The 20,344-nt window shown below is 46.9% G+C and overlaps 1 protein-coding gene across 3 annotated transcripts in view; it reads right to left on the bottom strand.

Annotated features, from left to right (window-relative positions):
* Positions 1-20,344, bottom strand: part of PRKN (parkin RBR E3 ubiquitin protein ligase) — a 1,234,090-nt gene that overhangs the window by 170,992 nt on the left and 1,042,754 nt on the right. For all 3 annotated transcript variants that reach the window (XM_079148625.1, XM_079148626.1, XM_079148627.1), the window contains exon 8: positions 12,608-12,669. In XM_079148625.1, the coding sequence (XP_079004751.1) occupies positions 12,608-12,669 (62 nt within the window). The remainder of the gene's footprint in view (positions 1-12,607; positions 12,670-20,344) is intronic.

Raw genomic sequence — 20,344 nt, 5'->3', positions numbered from 1 at the left:
GTGTGAGGTTCCTTTTCCTGAAACTTCGTCGTGGGTAGGATTCAGGGCAGCCTTCAGGGTGCCAGTCTTTCCTATTCTGGTGATTTGGGGCAGTGTCCAAAACGGGCGTACTCTGCCGTTTCCCAACTCTGGTTCCACTTGGAATTTCTTTCTTTCTTTCGTTCTTTTTCCCTATTATCTATTCTGAGACAATCTCTCCTTGGCGTGGGATGTTGTCCTGAGGGGTTTCTTCAGCTGACTGAATTCTGTGAATCCATGGAAGCTGAAATGCTCCAGTCTTTTTGGCCTTATTAAAGATTCTCTGCAGGCGTCTCACATCCCCTTACATGCCTTGAACTTGGCCTAATATCTTGTCAATAGTTGGTATACAATGACTGTAGAATGAATTAATGAAATCTGATGCCATTAAGTTTTAATCAATTCTAACAAAATAATGGCAATGGGAATTAATAATAGAGTCAATCAGGATGGTTTTACCTACATAAATATTTAAAATAAATAGCTCCTGGGTTGGGTTTGTAGCTCAGTGGTAGAGTGCTTGCCTAGCACATATGAGGCACTGGGTTCAATCCTCAGCAACATAAATAAATAAATAAGTAAGTAAGTAAATAAATAAATGTATTGTGTCCATTCACAACCAAAAATATATATAAAAATAAAAAATAAAATAAATTGCTCCTATAACTGAAAACTGATCATTTATCTATTTAATTTACTTGGCTTCACTAGTATGACAATCATCCTTATCTAGGAGATGTTAACATACGGACAAAGTCCAATAAGACTTTAGAAATCTTGCTGACTGCATTCACAGTGGTTGAAATGCTAGTGGAATTTGTAAAACTAACATTCATTAGTTAAAGAATTTATCAGTGAGCACTATTGCATTTATTCTGTTTGCAATAAAATAACATTTGAGCATACAATTCTCTTTCCAAGGGGAAACAGATGTGTCATCATGTGTGCCGGGTGATTTCTGATGATTCAAAAGCACATGCAACATCTGAAAGGCACCTCCTGAAAGCATTGCATATTTAAATATTGTGAAAGTTAAAAACAAAAACCTTTTGACCTAGAACAAATATTGTGCTCGCATTTGTAGAAAGCTTAATATCCTAAGGAAATAATGGAGACAAGTAATCACATGTCATTAGCAAAAAGCCTCCTTTAGTTTCTTCTCAAGCGTTGACCCAGATTTCCATAGACTCCTTTTAACCTTGCACTGGAACAAGACTGCAAGTTCACTGCAAGCATGCCACTGTGCACTTCACAGGGAGTTGTGACAGATTAGCACCAGGCAGAAGGGAACATCTGTATTTATCTCAGCATACAACAAGCAGCAGCCGTAAAGGATTGATAAATGGATTCCCACTGATAGAAAGGAACAAACATTGCTCTTTTGCTATTACTTCTATTATTCCCAGGGGCTTCTTCACTTATCAATATTAGATAGCATTTTATAAACAGAAACAACTTGGAAGAATATGGTTAATTTGTAACGGGGACTGGGTCTACGTAGAATCCATTCTCAAGTGAGCTTGAAAGCAGATAATTAGCCAAAAATCACTTATGCATCACTTGCCTTTGGAATACATGGGTGTGTGTGTGGATTTGTGTGCATGCATATGTAGGATAATATTAACCTGTCAAACTATGCTTTTTAAACTTTGATTAAACCTAGTTTTCAAATTTCTAGGTATGTTTTAATAAAATGGATAATCTGCAGATAACTAAAATTATTTAGTATTGGTTGTACCATATTTGCAAACGTTTTTGAAAATAAATGTTAACACTGACAAAAGATACTACTCTGTACTTAAGGATAACAATAAAAAACTTCCTCTTATATTTCATCAGATTATAGTGAAGAATACATTGTTCCTGTAAAATCTTGACTCATTGCTATGCTTTATATTCTGTTTATTTCAGGAGTAGTCTTTCTGTGTACATATTCATAGATTCTCTTAAGAATAGGAAACATTCATTTTAAAGTACAAAATTCATACCGATTTCCATAAATTCATGTTTTAGGAATCTAAATAATGAGTCATAGGAGAATATAATGAAATAGACGTTGTGTTTTTGGCCTGAAGGTAGTTAGAAGGCTTGGGTTGGGTAGAATACCATTCTACAGTGAAGCAGGGGTCACAGTTCAAGCCCCGCAAGGGCCATTCAGCTTCCCCTTTCCTGTTGGCCACTGACTGCATATTAAGCCCAATACAGGAACATGGGTCACCTGAGGGGTCCTGCTGGACAGGAAGGGACTGTCCTCTAGGAGGGGTCAGCCGGATTCCCTGGGCTGTTTAATTTCATAGGAAAAGAAAGCAGGAAGGAATTGAAAATTTAAACCTGTGGAAAGAAAAAAAGATGAAGTATAGGGAAATTAGGTAAATGTCAAATCTGGGAAAACTGGCAAATGTTCTCTCAGAATGAGTCACAGCGTCAGCAACCCAGGAGCTGCCTGGCCCCGCAAGCCCCTGGAGCAGGGAAGGGGCTGGGCTCCTGCTGCCTCGCTGTTCTCCACAGCAGCCTTTGGGGGCACTCAGGTACAGCTCTTGGGCCTCCCTTGCCTTTCCCCCAGGATTTCTGGCTCCTGTTGAATCCTAGCCAAAAGCACCTGGGTTCCCGGGGCCTCTCCCCTGATCCCTTGGAGCACAGAAGTCCTGGGCGGAGCTACTGCTGGTGGAGGACTGCCTGAGCCCCACAGCTGTGCCAAGGCTCTGCTCCTTGGTGGGTTCTTGCCCAGCCGGGTGGCGTGGCGGAGGAGGGACTGTGGAGTTGCACAGAAGCACAATCTGCTGCTGAGGGCCCCAGGCGGGAACCAGGACCCAGTGTCAGAGGCCCCCTTCCCATAATGCCCACATGCCTCTGCTCCCGTTTTTTTTTTTTTTTTTTTTTCTTTTTTATTAACACACACACACACACACACACAGCAAAAAATTTAGCTTAATTTTCCTTGGCCATGAATTAGAAACTAATGAAAACCAGTTTATTATAGAACTTCCTCTTTGGGTTAAAAAAAGTCTAAAACAAGTTTATAGAGGAATGCTAAGTTTGGTTTAAAATATTTCTGCTTCCTATGCAGAGAATGTCCTATCCATTGTATGTACTAGAATGTTTTTTCCTAAAAACAATTACTCTTCAAATTGCCAGTAATCGTCATCTTGTTTTTCTTCATTGGCAGGTTGTTTGCCCGAGAGAGTCAGTGACGGTCTTGGCGGTGGCTCCTGTCACACTGCTGTTTTTATTTTCTGTTCCATTGCTAATAATGTTCTTTTCATCCCTGGACATCTGTTGGCTGCTGATGAAGTGCATTGGCTGGAGAAAGGGCTGGACTTTGGTCACTGCCTGGCAAAAACAACGTTCGGAGGGCGAAATCAAATGCACCGAGGAAACAGATCAAACTCCACCTCAAAAATAATTGGAGCCACAGATGCATCCTGAATTGCAATTTAGGAAGCACTTTGCAGAAGACGTGATGCCAGAAAGTAGCTAGACTTCTAGTGCTTGTGGAATCTTCTGGAAAGAGGTCAAAACCAGCTGGCTTCTTTGCCCCTCTCCTGGTGTGTGGCACAGCAAGATGAGGCTGAGGGCAGGTACTTGCTGGTCCATGGGACTCCTGGAGAGTGGGAGCCAGAGTTCCAAGCTTTCCATCCTGAGGGGCTGTGGCAGCCAGCAGGGCATTTGGGGCATGGGCCATTAGCCCCTCACTGCAGTCCCAGGGTCTGCAGGTCCAAGAACCTCACCCTCCAGTGACATGGAAACCTGCCCCTCTCTCTGTCTCCCTGGGTGGCTCCCCCAACTCAGCATTTGCTCACCCCTCCCTTGTGGTGTGGGTGAAGCTTCATCCAGTCCTGAAGCAACTCTCAAGGTTTCTGGGTGATTCTGAGGCGAGTGGAGGGGGGAACGGTGGCTTGTTGTCTTTTGTGTGAGATTACGGGTGGGGCAATGAATTGCTAGTCCCACTGAGCAATTAATAAACCGATTAGAATTTGGGTTCCCCACATAGCTTTTAAAAGTGTTTTTTTTTTTTTTTTAATTGTATTAGATACTATTACTTTTATAATTATCTAACTTTGATGTGAATTAGCCTATAACACTGAGGAAACCGGTTACGGTTTAGATGTGAGGTGTCCCCCCCATGTGAATGCAGGACCATTCAAAGGTGAAGTGATCAGACCGTGGGGCTGTGAACTAATCAATCCATCCGAGTTCGAATGGACTGGGAGGTATCTGTAGGCAGGTGGGATGTGCCTGGAGAAGGGCGGTCACTGGAGGTGTACCCTAGAAGGTTGCATCTTCCCTGTGGTCCCTTCCATCCTGTCCTCTCTCTGCTTCCTGATTCTGCCATGAGCTGACATCTTTCCTCCCCGGGGCCCTTTCCCCATGATGTGCTGCCTCACCCTGGACCCAGAGCAATGGTGTCAGTCACACATGGACTTAGACCTCTGAAAGTGAGCCCACTACTTCCCTCCTCTAGTCGTTCTTCTCTGGTAGTTTGGCCACAGCCACACAGAAACTGACTAAAACCTTTGGGAAGAAGGTTCTTAATACTAAGAATCACCCTTGAGATGGGAAGAGCCAGATGGCCAGATTGCGTCCCCGCATTCCTGCCAAGATCACCAGAACACACCCACCTCACAGCAAGGCCACTTCACACTCCAGTCTCCTGGCACTCTTCCCAAACTCTCAGTCCTCTGGGGGATGCACGTCCCCAGAATGAACCAATTTCTACTCGTCCCTTTTCTCCTAAAACTTTTCTCAGTGTCCCCTGGAACTCCTCACCCACAATAAACAAACTCTCCTACATAGGCAGCTTCTCCAAATGTTTCTGAGTTAACAAACTCCATCTCCCTTGCACCCATCTGAGATGAGGGTGCCTCAATTCCACCTGCACCTACTTGGAGGCCAGAGGTGGAGCTTGTTTCCTGTCCCCTGAACTCTCAGTCCCCCTATCTTGAAGTCCTGTGCTGTGTGGCTGCTCAGCCTCACCCTCCTTTCCTCCCTGCCACCTCTGGGTCTCCACACAGCCCCTTGCTCTTAGGAGAGGAGCTCCCAGCTCACTCTCCACCTTGGCTCCTCTTCCAGCATCATTCCGGGACCTGGGCTCCTCCACCTCTCCATCTCCTCTTCCAGTCTGACCTCATCTCCTAGGATCTCTGCCTTTTCTGTTCTCCTGGGTCCTCCTCAGGCCTTACCATCTTGAGAAATTGTACCTCCTCTGAAATCCCAATTCTGAACATGTCTCTTTCTAGCTACCATCTCCTATCTCTCCAGAACTCTTGTTTCGACTTCGTTGAGACTTCTACTAATCAACTGATACAACCTTTATCCCTGGCTGTCACTCTCTTCAAATTTAACTTACTTTCCTGATCTGCACAGACCTCCATTATCCCCCACCAAAAACAGGGCCTGGGACACAGATCTCCAAGGTCCTCTGCATCTGACTGTCACCGACAAAAACTCCTATTGGAAACCTGCCTGCCCCTTCCTGGGGCAGATCCCTGCCTCTGAATGCAGATGACACCATAGATTCTCTCTCACTAGTCACACTTTCTCGATTACTGATCAGACTTCAATGGGCATTTAGAGCTACCTCATGATCGATCACTTTTCTCCAGTGGCTTGCTTCCTCTCTTTTCTTGCCAAATTGCTCCTGTCCCACCTCTCTCCTATTTCCATCTACAGTCTACTTCACGGTTCACTCAGGACAGAGGAGCCACGTGTGATATTCTTGTTCATGCAGCAAATATTTACCAGCCATCTTCTACGTGTCAAGCACTCTTCTAGGCGGGGAAGACACGCAGTGCAAACAGCGTCTGCCTTCGTGGAGACCTCGCAGGTCACCTTCCCCTTCCTATCGCTGCATGGAGCTCACCCGCCCTGTACTCACCTGCGCTGGCCCCTCTTGCAGCAGAGAAAGCCCCCTTCCTCCTGGTCGGGTTCCACTCCCCCAGCAGTTCTGGATGCAAGCCCTGCTCAAAGGCGCTTCCTTTCTTCAGCAATGGCATCTCGTGCCCGAGTCACCAAGAGGCCCTCTCTGTTGGCTCCTGCCAGCAAGGGCAACAAGCTCTGGCCTTCACAAGCTCTGAAGAACCCGTCTCCCATGGCCACGTTTCCCTATTCCTCTTCACAGCAGAACTTCAGAAGAAGTTGCTCTCCCCTTGGTTCACACTCCATCCCATAAGAATCTGGCTCCATCTCCAAGGACTCCTCTAAACTACAGTCACCACGATCTGTCTGTCATCACAGCAAAGGGCACTTCACTGACCTCCTCCCACTCAGCTTCTCAGCAGCATCCACTCCAAAGCCGAGTCTTCCTTCTGGCAACCCTTCCTCTCCTGGCTCCTTCAACACCACCCAGCTCTGGGTCTTCCTCAGTTTCCTTGCTGGGTTCCCATGCTGGCTGCCACTCTCCCACTCAGTTTCCAAAGGCTGGTGCTCCTTAGGGGATGCTCATCATGGTTCTTTCTTTCTTATCTTCTTGGCCATTCTCATGGATTCATGATACCACCATGCCAGTGACTCCATCTCTGACCTCTGACCTTCACCCCCCCACTATACTCCAACTCACCAACACATCTCAATGCTTCAGGCATTCAGACACATTCAGAAGTGGACCCTGTGTTTCCTGACTCTGATGTCCTCTTTCCACCCGTCTCAGTAAAGTGGAACTTGCATTTCCCTGACTCACTGCCAATCAGTGACCAAATCCTTTAATTTTACCCTGTGTGGTCACTTCTTTCTATCTCCTCTGCCAGTCTTCTTACTGCAGATCATCCCCATGTTGCAGAAGGACTGGCATTCTTTAAAATCCTCCTGCTTCAACCTCAAGGACTTCCCACTGAACTTAGAATAAAATCCAAATTGCTGACCCTGCCTTCCATGCTGTAGATGGCTTCATCACCGACCCTCTTGCACATTATTTCCTAGGCATGCTGGTTTTATTCAGTGGCATAAACCAAGCTCCCCTTCAACATGTGCTCTCTTCTGCCTGGAATGTTCTTCTTCACTCCTGTTACCTAGGCTCGCTCAATAGTTGGTATCTCCCGGTTCTTTAGCCTCGGGGTTTCTTGACTCCTTATCCAAAGCAGGGGCATCTCCGTCATTGTGTGTTTCTATATTAGCTCTTATCATGATTAGTACTTGAGATTTCTTCATTTACTATTTTATCCAATGTCAGACCAACAACAATACAAACAGGTATTCAACTCATACTTTTGGATGAGTGAAGGTAATTTCCTTAAAATTCCGTGGAGGAAGCCAGCATGGCGGAGGTCAGTCTGAAGTGTGGCTCCTCTGAAAGATCACCAAACCTCATCACCTTCCTGGGAACTTTGGAGTCACCCAGAACTTTGGAGTGGCTCTACTTATCTATGATGTGCTAATAACTTTACCAAATAGTTTGGGGAAGGAAGGGAAGATGCTTTATGTGTGAATTGTAGACACAAAGGATCTTCTCAGAGATGGGGCCAAGAAGTTAAAATAAATGTATCATTTCAACTTCCACAGAATTTAAATTTTATTTCATAATGTAAGGGTTTATAATGTTTGATGATAAGAGTTTATAATGTTTAATGATTTATTTTTAATCCAGTCTCAAAAAACTCAAATTGATCTGGATCAAAATCAAGATCAATAAAAATGGAAAAGAATCATGTACCAAGAAATTAGGTAGCTGACATTTGCCTCTGCCATCCAGCAATGAATTCAGTGATTAACCAGTATCCATGTGGTTTTTATCAATCCACCTTCTACATGAACATTGCACTTATTTTAATGTCTATTTTGTTGCTACTACTTCAGTGTATTGGTAGGGTGCAAACAGTATTTAAAATCAGAAATGTTTTAGTAGAGCATAATATTTACAGCTTACCTTGCAATCCTATTTATTTACAAAAATTCTACGAGATGGTTGAGTATTGCTCTTCTATTTATGCAAAAGGAAAAGCCATGTTATTTGGACAAAAATGAAGTGTCAGGGACACTGCAACACACATTAATATAAAACTGTTATTTCATCATGTAATATAAGCTGCCTCTAGCACTCAGCGAGAGTCTAGGTTTCGCCAGTGAGCCACCCACACCCACAGCAGGAGAGTGCATGCTGGAACCTTCTGCTTCCTCTCCAGAGCCTCACACAGTCATCTGGGTCTTGCCATGTATCTCTAGGATATAAATATCCTGACATGTCCTGTTTGTATCAGTCACCAATGAAGTCCCTGACCCTGTGCCAGCTCTCCAGGATGCCCCCAGGCCCACACATGCCTTTGTGCATCCTTTCACTGCCACCCATCTCTTAGTTCCCCATGTTGGGGGAACTTGGGGGTGGCCAGCAGTGACTGCCCTGTGACCGCCATCTTCCTCCTCCAGGTTGCCTTACATTTCTCCCTGACTGAAACTGACTGGCACGTGAGGACGCTGCTTCCCTGGCAGGCCTGGAGAGTCTTGCTGTTGTGCGCTTTGTGCCACCAAGTGCTTCTTCATGATTTCCCAGTAGGACGTCTTTCTTCTGTACCTTCTAAACGCCTCTACCTTTCAGCTCCAAACCATGAGGCCAGCCACACCCTAACTTTCCTTGTCAGTCAGCTACTGTGACCCCATGCCCCCACCTCTTCAGTTCTTGGCTCACCGTAACTCCATGTTTGCTCCAGTGACAGTGCTGGCTGAGCTCAGTGTCTGCATGGGCGAAACCTCCAGTGCCCCACTTTCCCAGGTGTGTGACCTTTGCTTCAGTCATCATGTCCTCCATCCTAACTAAGCCACCAACACCCCAGGACCTGGTCCTTGCTGACCACATACCTCCTTACACAGCCTTAATTTGAGTATCACATTTTCTGGCTGGTACCTATTTTCTCAGCTAGCCCCTTCTCGTACCCAAACTCCCAACACTCCCTGAACCCACTGGGCTCTATACCTGACTGTCGCTCCCACTTCTCTCTGTCCCTCACTCTTTCTCCAGGCTCTTTCTGGATGAGATCTCATGGGCTGTCAGTATAATCCTTCCCCTCTTTTCTCGCTGTACTTGGATGGCGGAACCCCAGTGCTGGTTAAATCTGCACCCAGTTGAATGTGATGGGGAAACATTGGGCTATTGATCTTCCTCTGGCTCCACCATTTCTCAAGTGTGTTCGATATCCATCCTCCCAAATCCTTCCCCTCTAGACCTCTTTCCCCATCCTCACTCTTGGCTGATGGCCTAGATTATCATTTCACTGAGAAAAGAGAAACCCCATTTCAGGTCTTTGGGGGACCCTCCCCAGATCCCACACTGCATGCTGCCTCCCTGGGGCTGCCAGGTGCGAGGCTGTCTCTCCCTGAGGCCGGGCCTGTGGCCTGGAGGAGACGTCGCTCCGGACTACCCACCTCTGTCTTTTACGTCTTTAGTCTCTGTTCCTCTACCAAAACCCCCATCGGTACATAACAGGCTGTAATATTTTCCTCCTAAAAAGTAAGTTTGGGGCCGGGGATTTAGCCTGGTGGCAGAGTGCTTGCCTAGTCTGTGTAGGGCCCTGGGTTTGATTCCTAGTACTTTAAATCAAAAAGCAAATTTTCTTGGTCCCACATCCAACAGCATAGCTACTTCCTTCCTTGCTTTCCTTTACAGCTAAATTAAAAAAAAAAAAAAAATGATCTGCATCTGCTGCCTCCTGTTCCTCTTCTCCCTGGAACCTGAGCCCATTCCAGGCGGGCTTCACCCTCGCCAGCCTCTCAGTGCAAGCCCACCAACGCCCCATGGCCAAGGTCACCAGTGACCTCCACTTGTGAATTCTGGGGCTCATTCTCATGCTGGTCCTGCTGGATGAGCTTGGGGCACGTGCCACTGCCTTTCCCCCTTGAAGCGCTGGCTTCCTGGACGCTGGTTCACAGCGGTTGCCTAGGTTGATTCCACCTACGCCAGCCCTGCTGGTGCCATCAGCCCCTCTTTCCACCCCCACCTCACCTTCTACGACTCTCCCCGCTGCCCCATCACCCGGGTGCCAGGACTGTTCAGAGAGGCCGGGGACATGGTCCCTCCAGGCACCCTGCACTGCTCTCTCCTCTCTCTGGAAATCTCCTTTCCTGGACGGCACGGTGGTGCTTCTCATGACCTTCCAGTCTTTTGTCCCTACCACCTGAGTGGAGAGACCTCCCCTGAGCACCTCGTGTGGAAGAATGTCACCTGCTCCCCCAGCACACACTCATTAGCTCTTGTTTCTTTCTTTCCCAAGGTGGTGACCATCACCTGACTCTACGCTGACCGTGTCCATGTGTATGTGACGACACAGCTTCCCAGCTAGAATGGGAGTCTGATGGAGAGTTCTTTCTCAGCCCTCCATCCCTGTACGCTAGAATTCTGTACAGACGATAGTAGGTGCTCAGTCATACCTGTGAATGAAAGGAAGGAAGGAAAGACGTGGCTTCCTTGAAACGGAGCTCAGAGCTGCTGCGAGGATCTATACTGTCAATCGGGGCAATATTAATTTTGATTATGGCTCCATTAAATTTCTAGGAGAATGCAAGTAGCCTGGCTTTTATGGAAGTCTAAGTAGTTGATTACAGTTGGCTTCTTTCCCTACTAATTATCCAGTGACTCTAAAACAAATAAGGAAACAATTTGCAAAAAATGTTAGAAGAGAAGGCTCCACTATCTGAACAGAAACGTCAGGGTGACAATCAGTGATTCTTGCTTTAAGAAGTGTCTCAGGCTGGGCACATGGTAGCACATGCCTGTAATCCCAGCAGATTAAAGCAGGAGGATGGTGAGTTCAAAGCCACTTTCAGCAACTTAATGAGGCCCTTCAGCATCTTAGGGAGACCCTGACTCAAATTAAAACATGAAGAGGGCTAGAAATGTGGCTCAGTGGTTAAGTGCCCCTGAGTCCCTGGGTTTAATCTCTAGTACCAAAAAAAGAAAAAAAAAACCAAAAAACAAAAAACAAAGAAAAAGAAAAGAACCAAAGAAGTGCCTCGGGGTTCCTCTGAAGCAAGGCTGGGAGAGACAGGTGTTTTCACCAGTAGGTAGTTTGGGGGCGGGTTATCATCTTTTACCTGCAATATGGAAAAGTCAGCCTCATCTTCCGGGTCCTGGGAATCGAACCCAGGGCCTCACACACACTAGGCCAATGCTCCACCACTGTGCCACACCCCCAGCTTGATATGCTTGTGTTTGCACAGCATTTATGCCTGAAAGCTCACAGTGTGAAAGGTGAAGGAGGCAAACAGCACCTTGCTAGTCCAAGGACGGGGACGTCGTCCCAGCTTCTGCTCCACTCACTCTCCTTTCTGGCTTTAATCTCATGTTTGAAACACGCTTTACACACACACACCAGATGAACACACAAATGAACGCTCATGGATAAACCGAGCCACATGGCCCCATTTGCATGTTGTCTGGTCACAGTAGGCAAAGACAATCTCTGGCAGTAAAATTCAGCAACCAGAGTGTAAGTCAGGTCCACCAACATGGTTCTAGCCACTCGGAGTAAACCTGACCCCTGGTGCAGAGTCGTCAGTAATCCCCCATAAGAATGAAGAGATGCACGGTGGTCCCTCAGTATCCATGCAAGATTGATTCCAGGGACTCCAGTGGACACCAACATCTGAGGGTGCTCAAGTCTCTTATATAAAATGGTATCTTATTTGCACAGAACCTACCCATATCCTCATGCATACTTCAAATCATCTCTAGATTCCTAATATCTAATGCAATGCAAACGCTATGCAAATATTTGTTATGTAGTATTGTGTTTAAATTCCCCCTTTTTTTTGGTACCAGGGATTAAACCTAGGGGTACTTAACTATTGAGCAACATCCCAATCTTTTATGTTTTATGTTTTATTTTGAGACAGGGCCTTGCTAAGTTGTTGAGGCTGGCATCGAACTCACAATCCTCCTGCCTCAGCTTCCTGGGCCTCTAGGATTACAGGTGTGCACCACTGCATCTGGCTCATCTTATTTTTTATTGCTGTTTTTTTTCCCAAATATTTTCAATCCACGGTTGGTTGCACCTGCAAGCTTAGAAACTGGGGTCCTATATGACCAATTTTTTTTTAAGTAGTAAAAAATATACTCGTGTGTACATGCATATATATTTAGTATGCTAAGGTATTGACTTAGTGCATCTATTTTAAAACTGGCATTCCTTACTAAGCACAACAGAGCACTTAAATAATCTGCACTTTCAAGGGCTACCCTCTGTATGTCACACAGGAAGGGCCGGCTGTACAACACAGATAACACACGCAAAGAGTGGAGATCTGGTAAACGGGGCTTGCACATGCAGCCCGACGTCACATCAGGACTGCCTGTGAGTACAGATTCCCTAAGCATAATTCACTCTGCATTTATTTGTTCACTCACCTGCCACTATGCAGAGCCTGCTTAAGGCCCCAGTCTTGAGCTGAAAAGTTCTGGCAGGTAGCAGATGTACCAATTAATAACCTGTCAGGCCTGACGGAGAGAAGCGGAGAGAAGCGTCCTCCACGTGGCCGGCGTGACTTCCTTCCCCCTTTCAGGGCGCCCTGGGTCAGGAGACACACTTGGCCTCTCTGGAGGGAGCCTCAACTGTCTCATTAGCATCCATCTTTCATGACACAGGGATGTGGCTTTGGGAGAATAACTCACCTGCTCTTCTCCAAGAATCCTGAAGTGGTGGAGCTCTTTGATCAAGGAGTTGGGACAGCCAGCTGTTGGGAAGAAGAATTCGTCACAAAAATGTCATTGGCATTCTGTGCACTAGCATGTTCTTCCACACAGTCATGACAGTCGACAAGCAGTGCTGATTCGGGGGTGCAGGTGTGTCCCTGAGAACACCTGTCGAGCCAGCCACAGAGAAGCCAGACCTTCCCAGGAGCTGAGGCTGCAGACTGGCTGCAACTCCAACTCTTCAGGACAGGGCTGCATGAGACTGGCATGTACTGGCCCGTTTCCCCTTTCCACATGACCTGCACTATGTGGGGCCCAAGGATATCATGCCATTTCTGGTCCTTGAATCATGTCCAGCATGTCACTTGTCCCTCATGCGGAACCAGGTTTTGTGGGGCCAGAGTAACTATAGGTTCTGGGTTTCCTCACCCTTAGGGCCAGAGTCCTGTTCACTGAGTTAAAAATGGAGACAGAGAAGCTGGACATGCTGGCTTGGTAGGATTTGCTGAGCCTGTGACCTCACCTGGATCTCTCAGGCCACCACATCAAGCCCCAGGGATCCTGCACTGGGGTTTGGGAAGGTCCTTCTGAGGGACCTGGGAAAGCGTGGTGGTGGTCCTGTTGCCTGCCACTCTCCAGCTCCACAGTCAGGCCTCACCTCTCTGGGCTTCCTCATCTCCTTCCTTCAGTTGTAAAATGAAATAGCAATTTAAACCAATCATACGTACATGTCTCTATTCGCAGGCGCATACATTTGTGTGCTTGATATCAATTAAAATGTACTCCCTTCTGTCTTTTTAATGGAATTGTCCCTCAGTATTAGGTCACATTTATACTCTGAACTCCAGAAACAAAATTAACATAACAACCTGCTCCCCTGAGATGAGACCTGTGCGTCACCTAATCTGCCAAAGGCTCTGTCAAGGACCTTGGACCATGGGCAGGGCATGTCGAAGAACTCGCCGGCCAGTGCTCACTCGACTCAGCACTGCATGGAAGAACATGCAAAGGGGCCGAGGTGTTTGGGCGAGGACAGGCTGAGGAGTGACAAACCGGTCTCCATGCAGACGGAGGTGTCCTTGCAAGAATGGCTTGACTTGTGCCTTGCTCTAGGAGGTGGGATTTAAACCACCAGGGAAGTGGGAGAGGCACCCAGCAGGGACTTGGTTGGGACTTGGGCAGTAGGACGATGAATATCATGTGTTCACTTGACTGGACAATCTGGGGTGCCCAGATTGCTGGTCACACATTATTTCTTAGTGGGTTTCTGAGGGCGTTTCTGGAAGAGATGAGCTGGCACTTGGACGGGTGGACTGAGCAAAGAAGTCTTCCCTCACCAGTGTGGGCGGGCCCTGGGCCTGAGCAGCAGGAGGAACAGGAAGGGTGAGCGGCCCATCTCCGCTGCCTCAGACTTCAGAGCACCTGGCTCTCAGGTGCTGATTCTGGGACTTTGACCAGCCCAGACCCTGCTCCTGATCCCTGGCCCTCATGTCTTCACACCCAGGCTGAACCACAGCACCCTCCTTGATTTTCAGTGGATGTGAGATGTGGATCGACTCTTCCTGGTTTCCATAACCACGTGGACCGATTCCCCTAATGTTCTCCTGCGCATGTCTCTCTCTCTCTATATCCTATTGGCTCTGTTTCTCTGGATGGGTCCAAAACATTGGGTTAGTTCCAGTTTTGAAATTTTATGGTCATGGAAGATGCTGGAACATAGTTTTAGCTGTATAAATGCTATGGGAAAATGGCTCATAATGATGCATGGAGGTAGTACAAAACATTTCCTATTTAAAAAAAATAAGTGAAAATCCTGAGTCAAATATTTTGGTGGGAAACATGATAAATGAGTTGCCACAGGCACATCTGGTACTGCAGAGAAAGAGAGCTGGACCCTGAAAGTGAGAAAACGTACTGGAGCCGAGTGTCTCAGCTGGAGGCCACGGAGGCTGGTGGAAAGGCCTGTGCCAACCCTTCAGAGCCCTGTTAGGTGTCAGCAAAATGACAGCACCTGCTGTATTAAAATCATGCTTCAGTTTTGTACTTTCATTTATATTTGATTTATAAAGTTTTTATTTGGGCCTTCTAGTTCTATATGAAGTCTTTATATCTCAGTTTATATCTGGGTATATTTAATTAATGACCTTGAAAATAAGTTTATTCAACCCAGAATTTTTGGAGGATTTTCTTTCTTTATAAGTGCTTCTTTTTTAGTTCACTCAAACTTGAGAAAAAAATGGCTTTGGTTTCTTTGTACTTTAGGTAAAGTAAGAAATGGAATTTGAAATGAGCGGATCTTGGGGATCTGTATTCTGGCATGCTCCTAAGGTGCGGGTGAGGGATGGATGTCAGCCAGGGCGCAAAGTAAACGTCTTTAAGGAGGATGACATAATGCCTGGAACCCCTAGTGGGTGCAATGACATGCAGCACAGGACAGCTACGACAGGAAGCTGGAGGGAGGAGGGGAGAGGGGCCGGGTGGGGCCTGGAGGAGGATGGGAGGCCTCTGCTCACTTCTCGTCACAGGACATCCGTGTGGGAAACGGACAGGTGAGACCTCGTGTAAAGGAGGAGCCACAGAATAACAAACAGGAGAGCAAGATACGGCACGGAGTGCACCAGCGCGGGGAACGGGGGTGTCATCAGATTGAAATGGAGCCGCTTGTGTCAAGCCCACAAAAGAAGAATGAGTAAACAAGGCTGGCAGCTGGAGGGGGAGCTGGTGCCCGTGTGCCTGGTAAGAGAGACACTCCCCAACTGCCAGAGCCGGAGCTTGCTCAGACGGGGCTCTGCAAGGACTCCGCCCAGTCACGGCTTTTCAGCCCTGGCCCTGGGACCAGGCATGGCAGTGTTTGGGTTTCTTAAGCAATCCTGCCTGTTCTGCCTTTAATCTTCCCTTCACCTCAATCCCTTGAGTGTGGGATCTACCACGGCACCTGAGCCCCATCGGGTGCTCTGCTCTTCCCAGACCCACACGGCCATCTCTGGAGACTCTGCTATTTAGGTTGAGAAGAGAGCAGACAAAGCAGCAGCAGGGGTGGAAGAAGGCCCCGGGGCCTGGCAGACGGACTCGTGAAAACGGGTGTTACTAGCCTGGCGAGTTTTCTCCCCCCCAGTTCCCTCCACATGCACGCACACACGCAGCAGTCAACTGTCTTCTGAAGTCACGGCGTCACAGCTGCCTGCTTTGGTCACATCATGTGCCCACACGGTCCAGTTCTCTGCCTGCAGGCCCCGGGGGCTGTCCTCTCCTTGGACGGCACTTTTCGGGATGCTGTTAAGGGTATCGGGTACCACGCCACCCTCCCGTGGGCACCTACCTTGCTAGGAGTGACAGCTCAAGGTCTTGTGGTGGCCTCAGGTCCTCCGTGCTGGTGGGCGTGCCCCTTCCCTCTCCCACACTGGCCTGCTCTTGCTCCAGAGGGTCCAGGACCTTTGCATTGGCTGACCTGGGGTGCATGTGGAATGCTGCCCACCCCAGCTCCTCAGGGAGGCCTCTGGACGCCTGTCTGAAACTGCGGCCTGTCCTGTCCCCACTCCGCCCTGCTGTGTTTGGGCTCTGTCTTCTGGTGGACTCCACGTCCCATTTACTCACTTCCGCTGCCCGTGGTTGAAATGCCCAGCATGGGGATTTCTGCCAGTCGCGACATGTCACCTGTGCCTGTACCAGGGCCTGGCATGGACGAGATGCCAAACACAGGTGCTCCGTGAGTGAGTCCCCAGCCATGGGGTCGTGCCTCTACCTCGCTCAGGGATGACGCCTCTCATGCCTGGGGCCTCAGCCTCAGGAGAGGCCTTGACCTCCAGTCTTGCAGGTGCTCTGTCTTTTGGTTGAGTGACCTTCTTCTGACCTGTCACTTTTCTGCCCAGCATGGACCCCACGTGGAGGACACCTATGGCTCTTATTGCCAGGAGTCCTTGTCCTCTGCTGTGCCTGCCTTGCTCACTGGTTTCCCTCCTAGTCCAGTTCTGCTGCACACAACCAGGGCTGCAAGAGGGGACCAGCAGATCCCCTCAAAAGAAATCCATGCTGTGCTCTGGAGTTGCGTCCTGTTGAGGGCCCACCCGGGGACGCTCAGCACGGCCTGTCCCCTGCTCTGCACCAGCACCCTCACTCCACCTGGGCCCTTCCAAACATGCCATTCTCCCCAGAGGCTAACTCTCCGTGCTCCATTAATAAAATGCAACCTCACATTCTTTTGTCCCGACCCAGGCTACTACTGGGCTCCACCTTCCACCAGAGCTCCCTGCTGTCCCCTCAGGCTGGACTCGCCTGCACTGCTATCCAGCTCCCTCCTCTGCCCAGTCCTGCCCCCACTTCCCAGGTGCAGACTGAAGAAACTTCTGTAGGCCATATGCCACCTGCCCGGGGCGACTGACCCTCACCTTGGGGCGGAGTGCAGGGTTAGGGCCTGGTAGCACGTCATAGAAAACCACTACATGCTCTACGCTTACGACAAGTGGCAGGAACAGGAGCATGGGGTGAAGCTGAGGCACCGAGGCTTTTGTCTAAGATGAACCCTAACAAGGCCGCCCAGGCACGTGCGTTGTTCATGATAAATAAGGAGAAGTCATCAAGCCGGTGCAAGCAGACTGGACCCGCCCACCCTGCCCCCTGCCCCACGTTCAAAATACACCAGGAGGGAGACCTAACACAATGTTGTGCACATTTTGAACCATGTGCAAATAGACATAGTCACAATAAGAGATTGCCTGTAGCTTATGAATACGCTGCAGACCTCGCTCGGCATACGTGCTGCTCGCCCCTGGCTTCCTTGCTACTCTGCTTGTGGGGTAGCTACCTGTCATGCAATGACTCTTTCCAGTCCTGTCTTTGTTGGCAGAGTTTGATTTCCATCCTGCATGTGCTAAAGGACTCCCTGGACCCCAACGACATCCCCTCCCATGGCCTGCCCCCTTGCAGGCCTTTCTCCAACGGGGTGGGCCTCTCCTCCCAACAGGCCTTTCCTCAGCTGTCCTGACCACCCCTCTGCTCCTTGTGGGCCTAACTCCCTGTGCGCTGGCTTTCCTCAGCCTTCACCGCTCTGCAGCTTGCTCACTTCAAACTACATATGTATTTAAATCTTTCACCGTAAAAGTCAGCAAAAATCCAGCTTTGGGCACAGAGTTACCACCCTATTCCTTACCTTCTTCTTTCATCCAGTTTTCTCCTAAGAATAGCCTACAGCCACAGCCACCAAGACAGAGTAATTGGAAATATAGTTATACGAGGGAAAACCCAAAATTGGGGGTTCCATATCTTCTACAGCAAGCTTGGGACTGGTTGAAGCTCAGGTTGTGCACTAACTAGCTAATTGTGTGCTACTGATAAATCTGGACTCTAAATGCCAATTCCTTTATGAGGAATAATCATAATGTGGGCTTCAAAGAGCTTTCATGAATGCATGCAAAACAAAGTAAGATGCTTGCTGAACATGAAATGCAAAGAAAAAATAAAAGCAAACTTATGACCAAAGATATTCCCACATCGAATAACTACAAATTACCTGAAGAGATTTTCTTTGTTTAAAAGGGAAGGTGCTGGGTTTTCAAGATGGCGGAATAGAGGTGGTTACCTTCCTGGCTGCCCCTGGGGTGAAACCAAGAAAGTAGACAGGCAGTTTCTCAGCAGGCTGGAAAGGGTGGAGGCAGGAGTGACTGAGTTTGGAGACTGAACCTGAGAGACCAGGAAACATGGTTTCTGCGGGTGATGGAGGGGAACACAGGATTGTCTCCTCTGTTACAGAAGGGGAAGCTCGGGGAGATTCCGCGGGTGCAGGCTCGCAGCTGCACCATCAACCGCCAGGCCCTGGAAGGTGCGCTTATTTAAATCTTCAGACCAATCGCCATTCAGCGAAGAGCATGGCCCCACCTAGATGTAGCCCCGCCTCCAGGAGCTCCGCCCACAGATCTCCTTCCACACTCCAGCGACGCCTCCTGAAGGTGAGGCAGACATCACACTCCAGCGACCCCACAGAACTCTGCCAAGAGGGAGGCCAGGAAAGCTCCGAACTTCAACTGGAACAATCCTTTAACTTTGCACCGAGATATTCTTTTTTCCTCTTCTCTATTTAGTTGTGACCTGAGTAGGTTATGGACACCTATACATATACAGAATTGTCCCTTTATTCTCATTTCTAGCATTTTTGAAGGCAGTTATTTTTCATGGTCTAGCATTTTGAGGCCTAGGATGTTCGATTAATATATTCTGGTTTTGTTTCACATTCTTTTATTTTTATTTTAAACATATTTTTCTCTCCCTTATCTGTTTCCCTTGAGTCTCTCACTTTTCTTCTGCCAACAGCCAAGCTTTATTGTTCTTTCACTCTTCCTTTCATTTCTATTTTCTCTTCTCCCTCATAATCATCATATCCTACATATCTTCAATTTTCTATCTGTTCACCATTCAAAATTGCAAACCCTTTTGCAAACTTACTGTTTTTACTGTGGGCAAGACCCAACAATGTGCTGCCCCCAAGAGACTCACCTCATAGGCAAAGACATCCACAGACCGAAGGTAAAAGAATGGTAAAAATCGTATCATTCACAAGGATCTTGTAAAAAGCAGGGGTTTCTATTCTTATATCAGATAAAGTGGACTTCAAGCCAAAGTTATTCAGAAGGGACAAAGCAGTTCATTTCATACTGCTTAAGGGAATTATATATCAACAAGATATAACAACTGTATATGCACTGAACAATGAAGCATCTACATACATTAAACTGTTCTCAATTTCAAGAATCAAATAGACCATAACAATAATACTGGCTGACTTTAATATGCCTCTCTCATTGCTGAATGGATCTTCCAAAGAAAAACTAAATAAAGAAACTGTAGAACTAAAATATAATAATTTAAGACTTAACAGAAATAGACTATTTCATCCATTCATGACTGAATATGCTTTCTTCTCAGCAGCACATAGATCATTTTCTAAAATAGACAACATCTTAGGCCACAAAGCAACTCTTAGCAAATATAAAAACATAGAAATAATACTTTACATTCTATCAGATCATAAGGAAATAAAATTAGAAATCAACAATAAAATTTAAAAATGGAAGATACTCTAACACCTGGACACTAAATAATATGCTATTGAATGATCAATGGATAGCAGAAGACATCAGGGGTGAAATAAAAAGATACTTGGATGTGAATGAGAATAGTGATACAACATATCAAAGTCTCTGAGACACTATGAAGGCAGTTCTAAGAGGAAATTCATTGCATTGAGTTCATTCATTAAAAGAACAGAAAGTCACTAAATAAATAATCTAATATTACATCTCAAAGCCCTAGAAAAAGAAGAACAAATCAACACCAAAAACAGTAGAAGATGGGAAGTAATTAAAATCAGAGCCAAAATCAATGAGATTGAAACAAACAAACATAAAAATAATTCAAAAAAATCAATGAAACAAAAAGTTTGTTGTTCTTTGAAAAAATAAATAAAATTGATAAACCCTTAGCCAAGCTAACCAAGAGAAAGAGGAAAAAATTTCACATTACTAAACTCCATGATGAAACAAGAAATATCAACACAGACACTACAGAAACACAGACAATAATCAGAAACTATTTTGAAAATTTATACTCCAATGAAACAGAAAATCTCACAGACATCAACAAATTTCTAGAGACAAATCTACCCAAATTGAATCAGGAAAATAGAGAAAATTTAAACAGATCAATATCAAGCAATGAAATTGAAGA

The sequence above is a fragment of the Sciurus vulgaris genome (genome assembly GCF_902686455.1).
Source record: "Sciurus vulgaris genome assembly, chromosome: 7".
NCBI classification, from domain to species: Eukaryota; Metazoa; Chordata; class Mammalia; order Rodentia; family Sciuridae; genus Sciurus; species Sciurus vulgaris.
The sequence above is the reverse complement of the archived record's forward strand: the minus strand, read 5'-3'. Positions and strand labels throughout refer to the sequence as shown.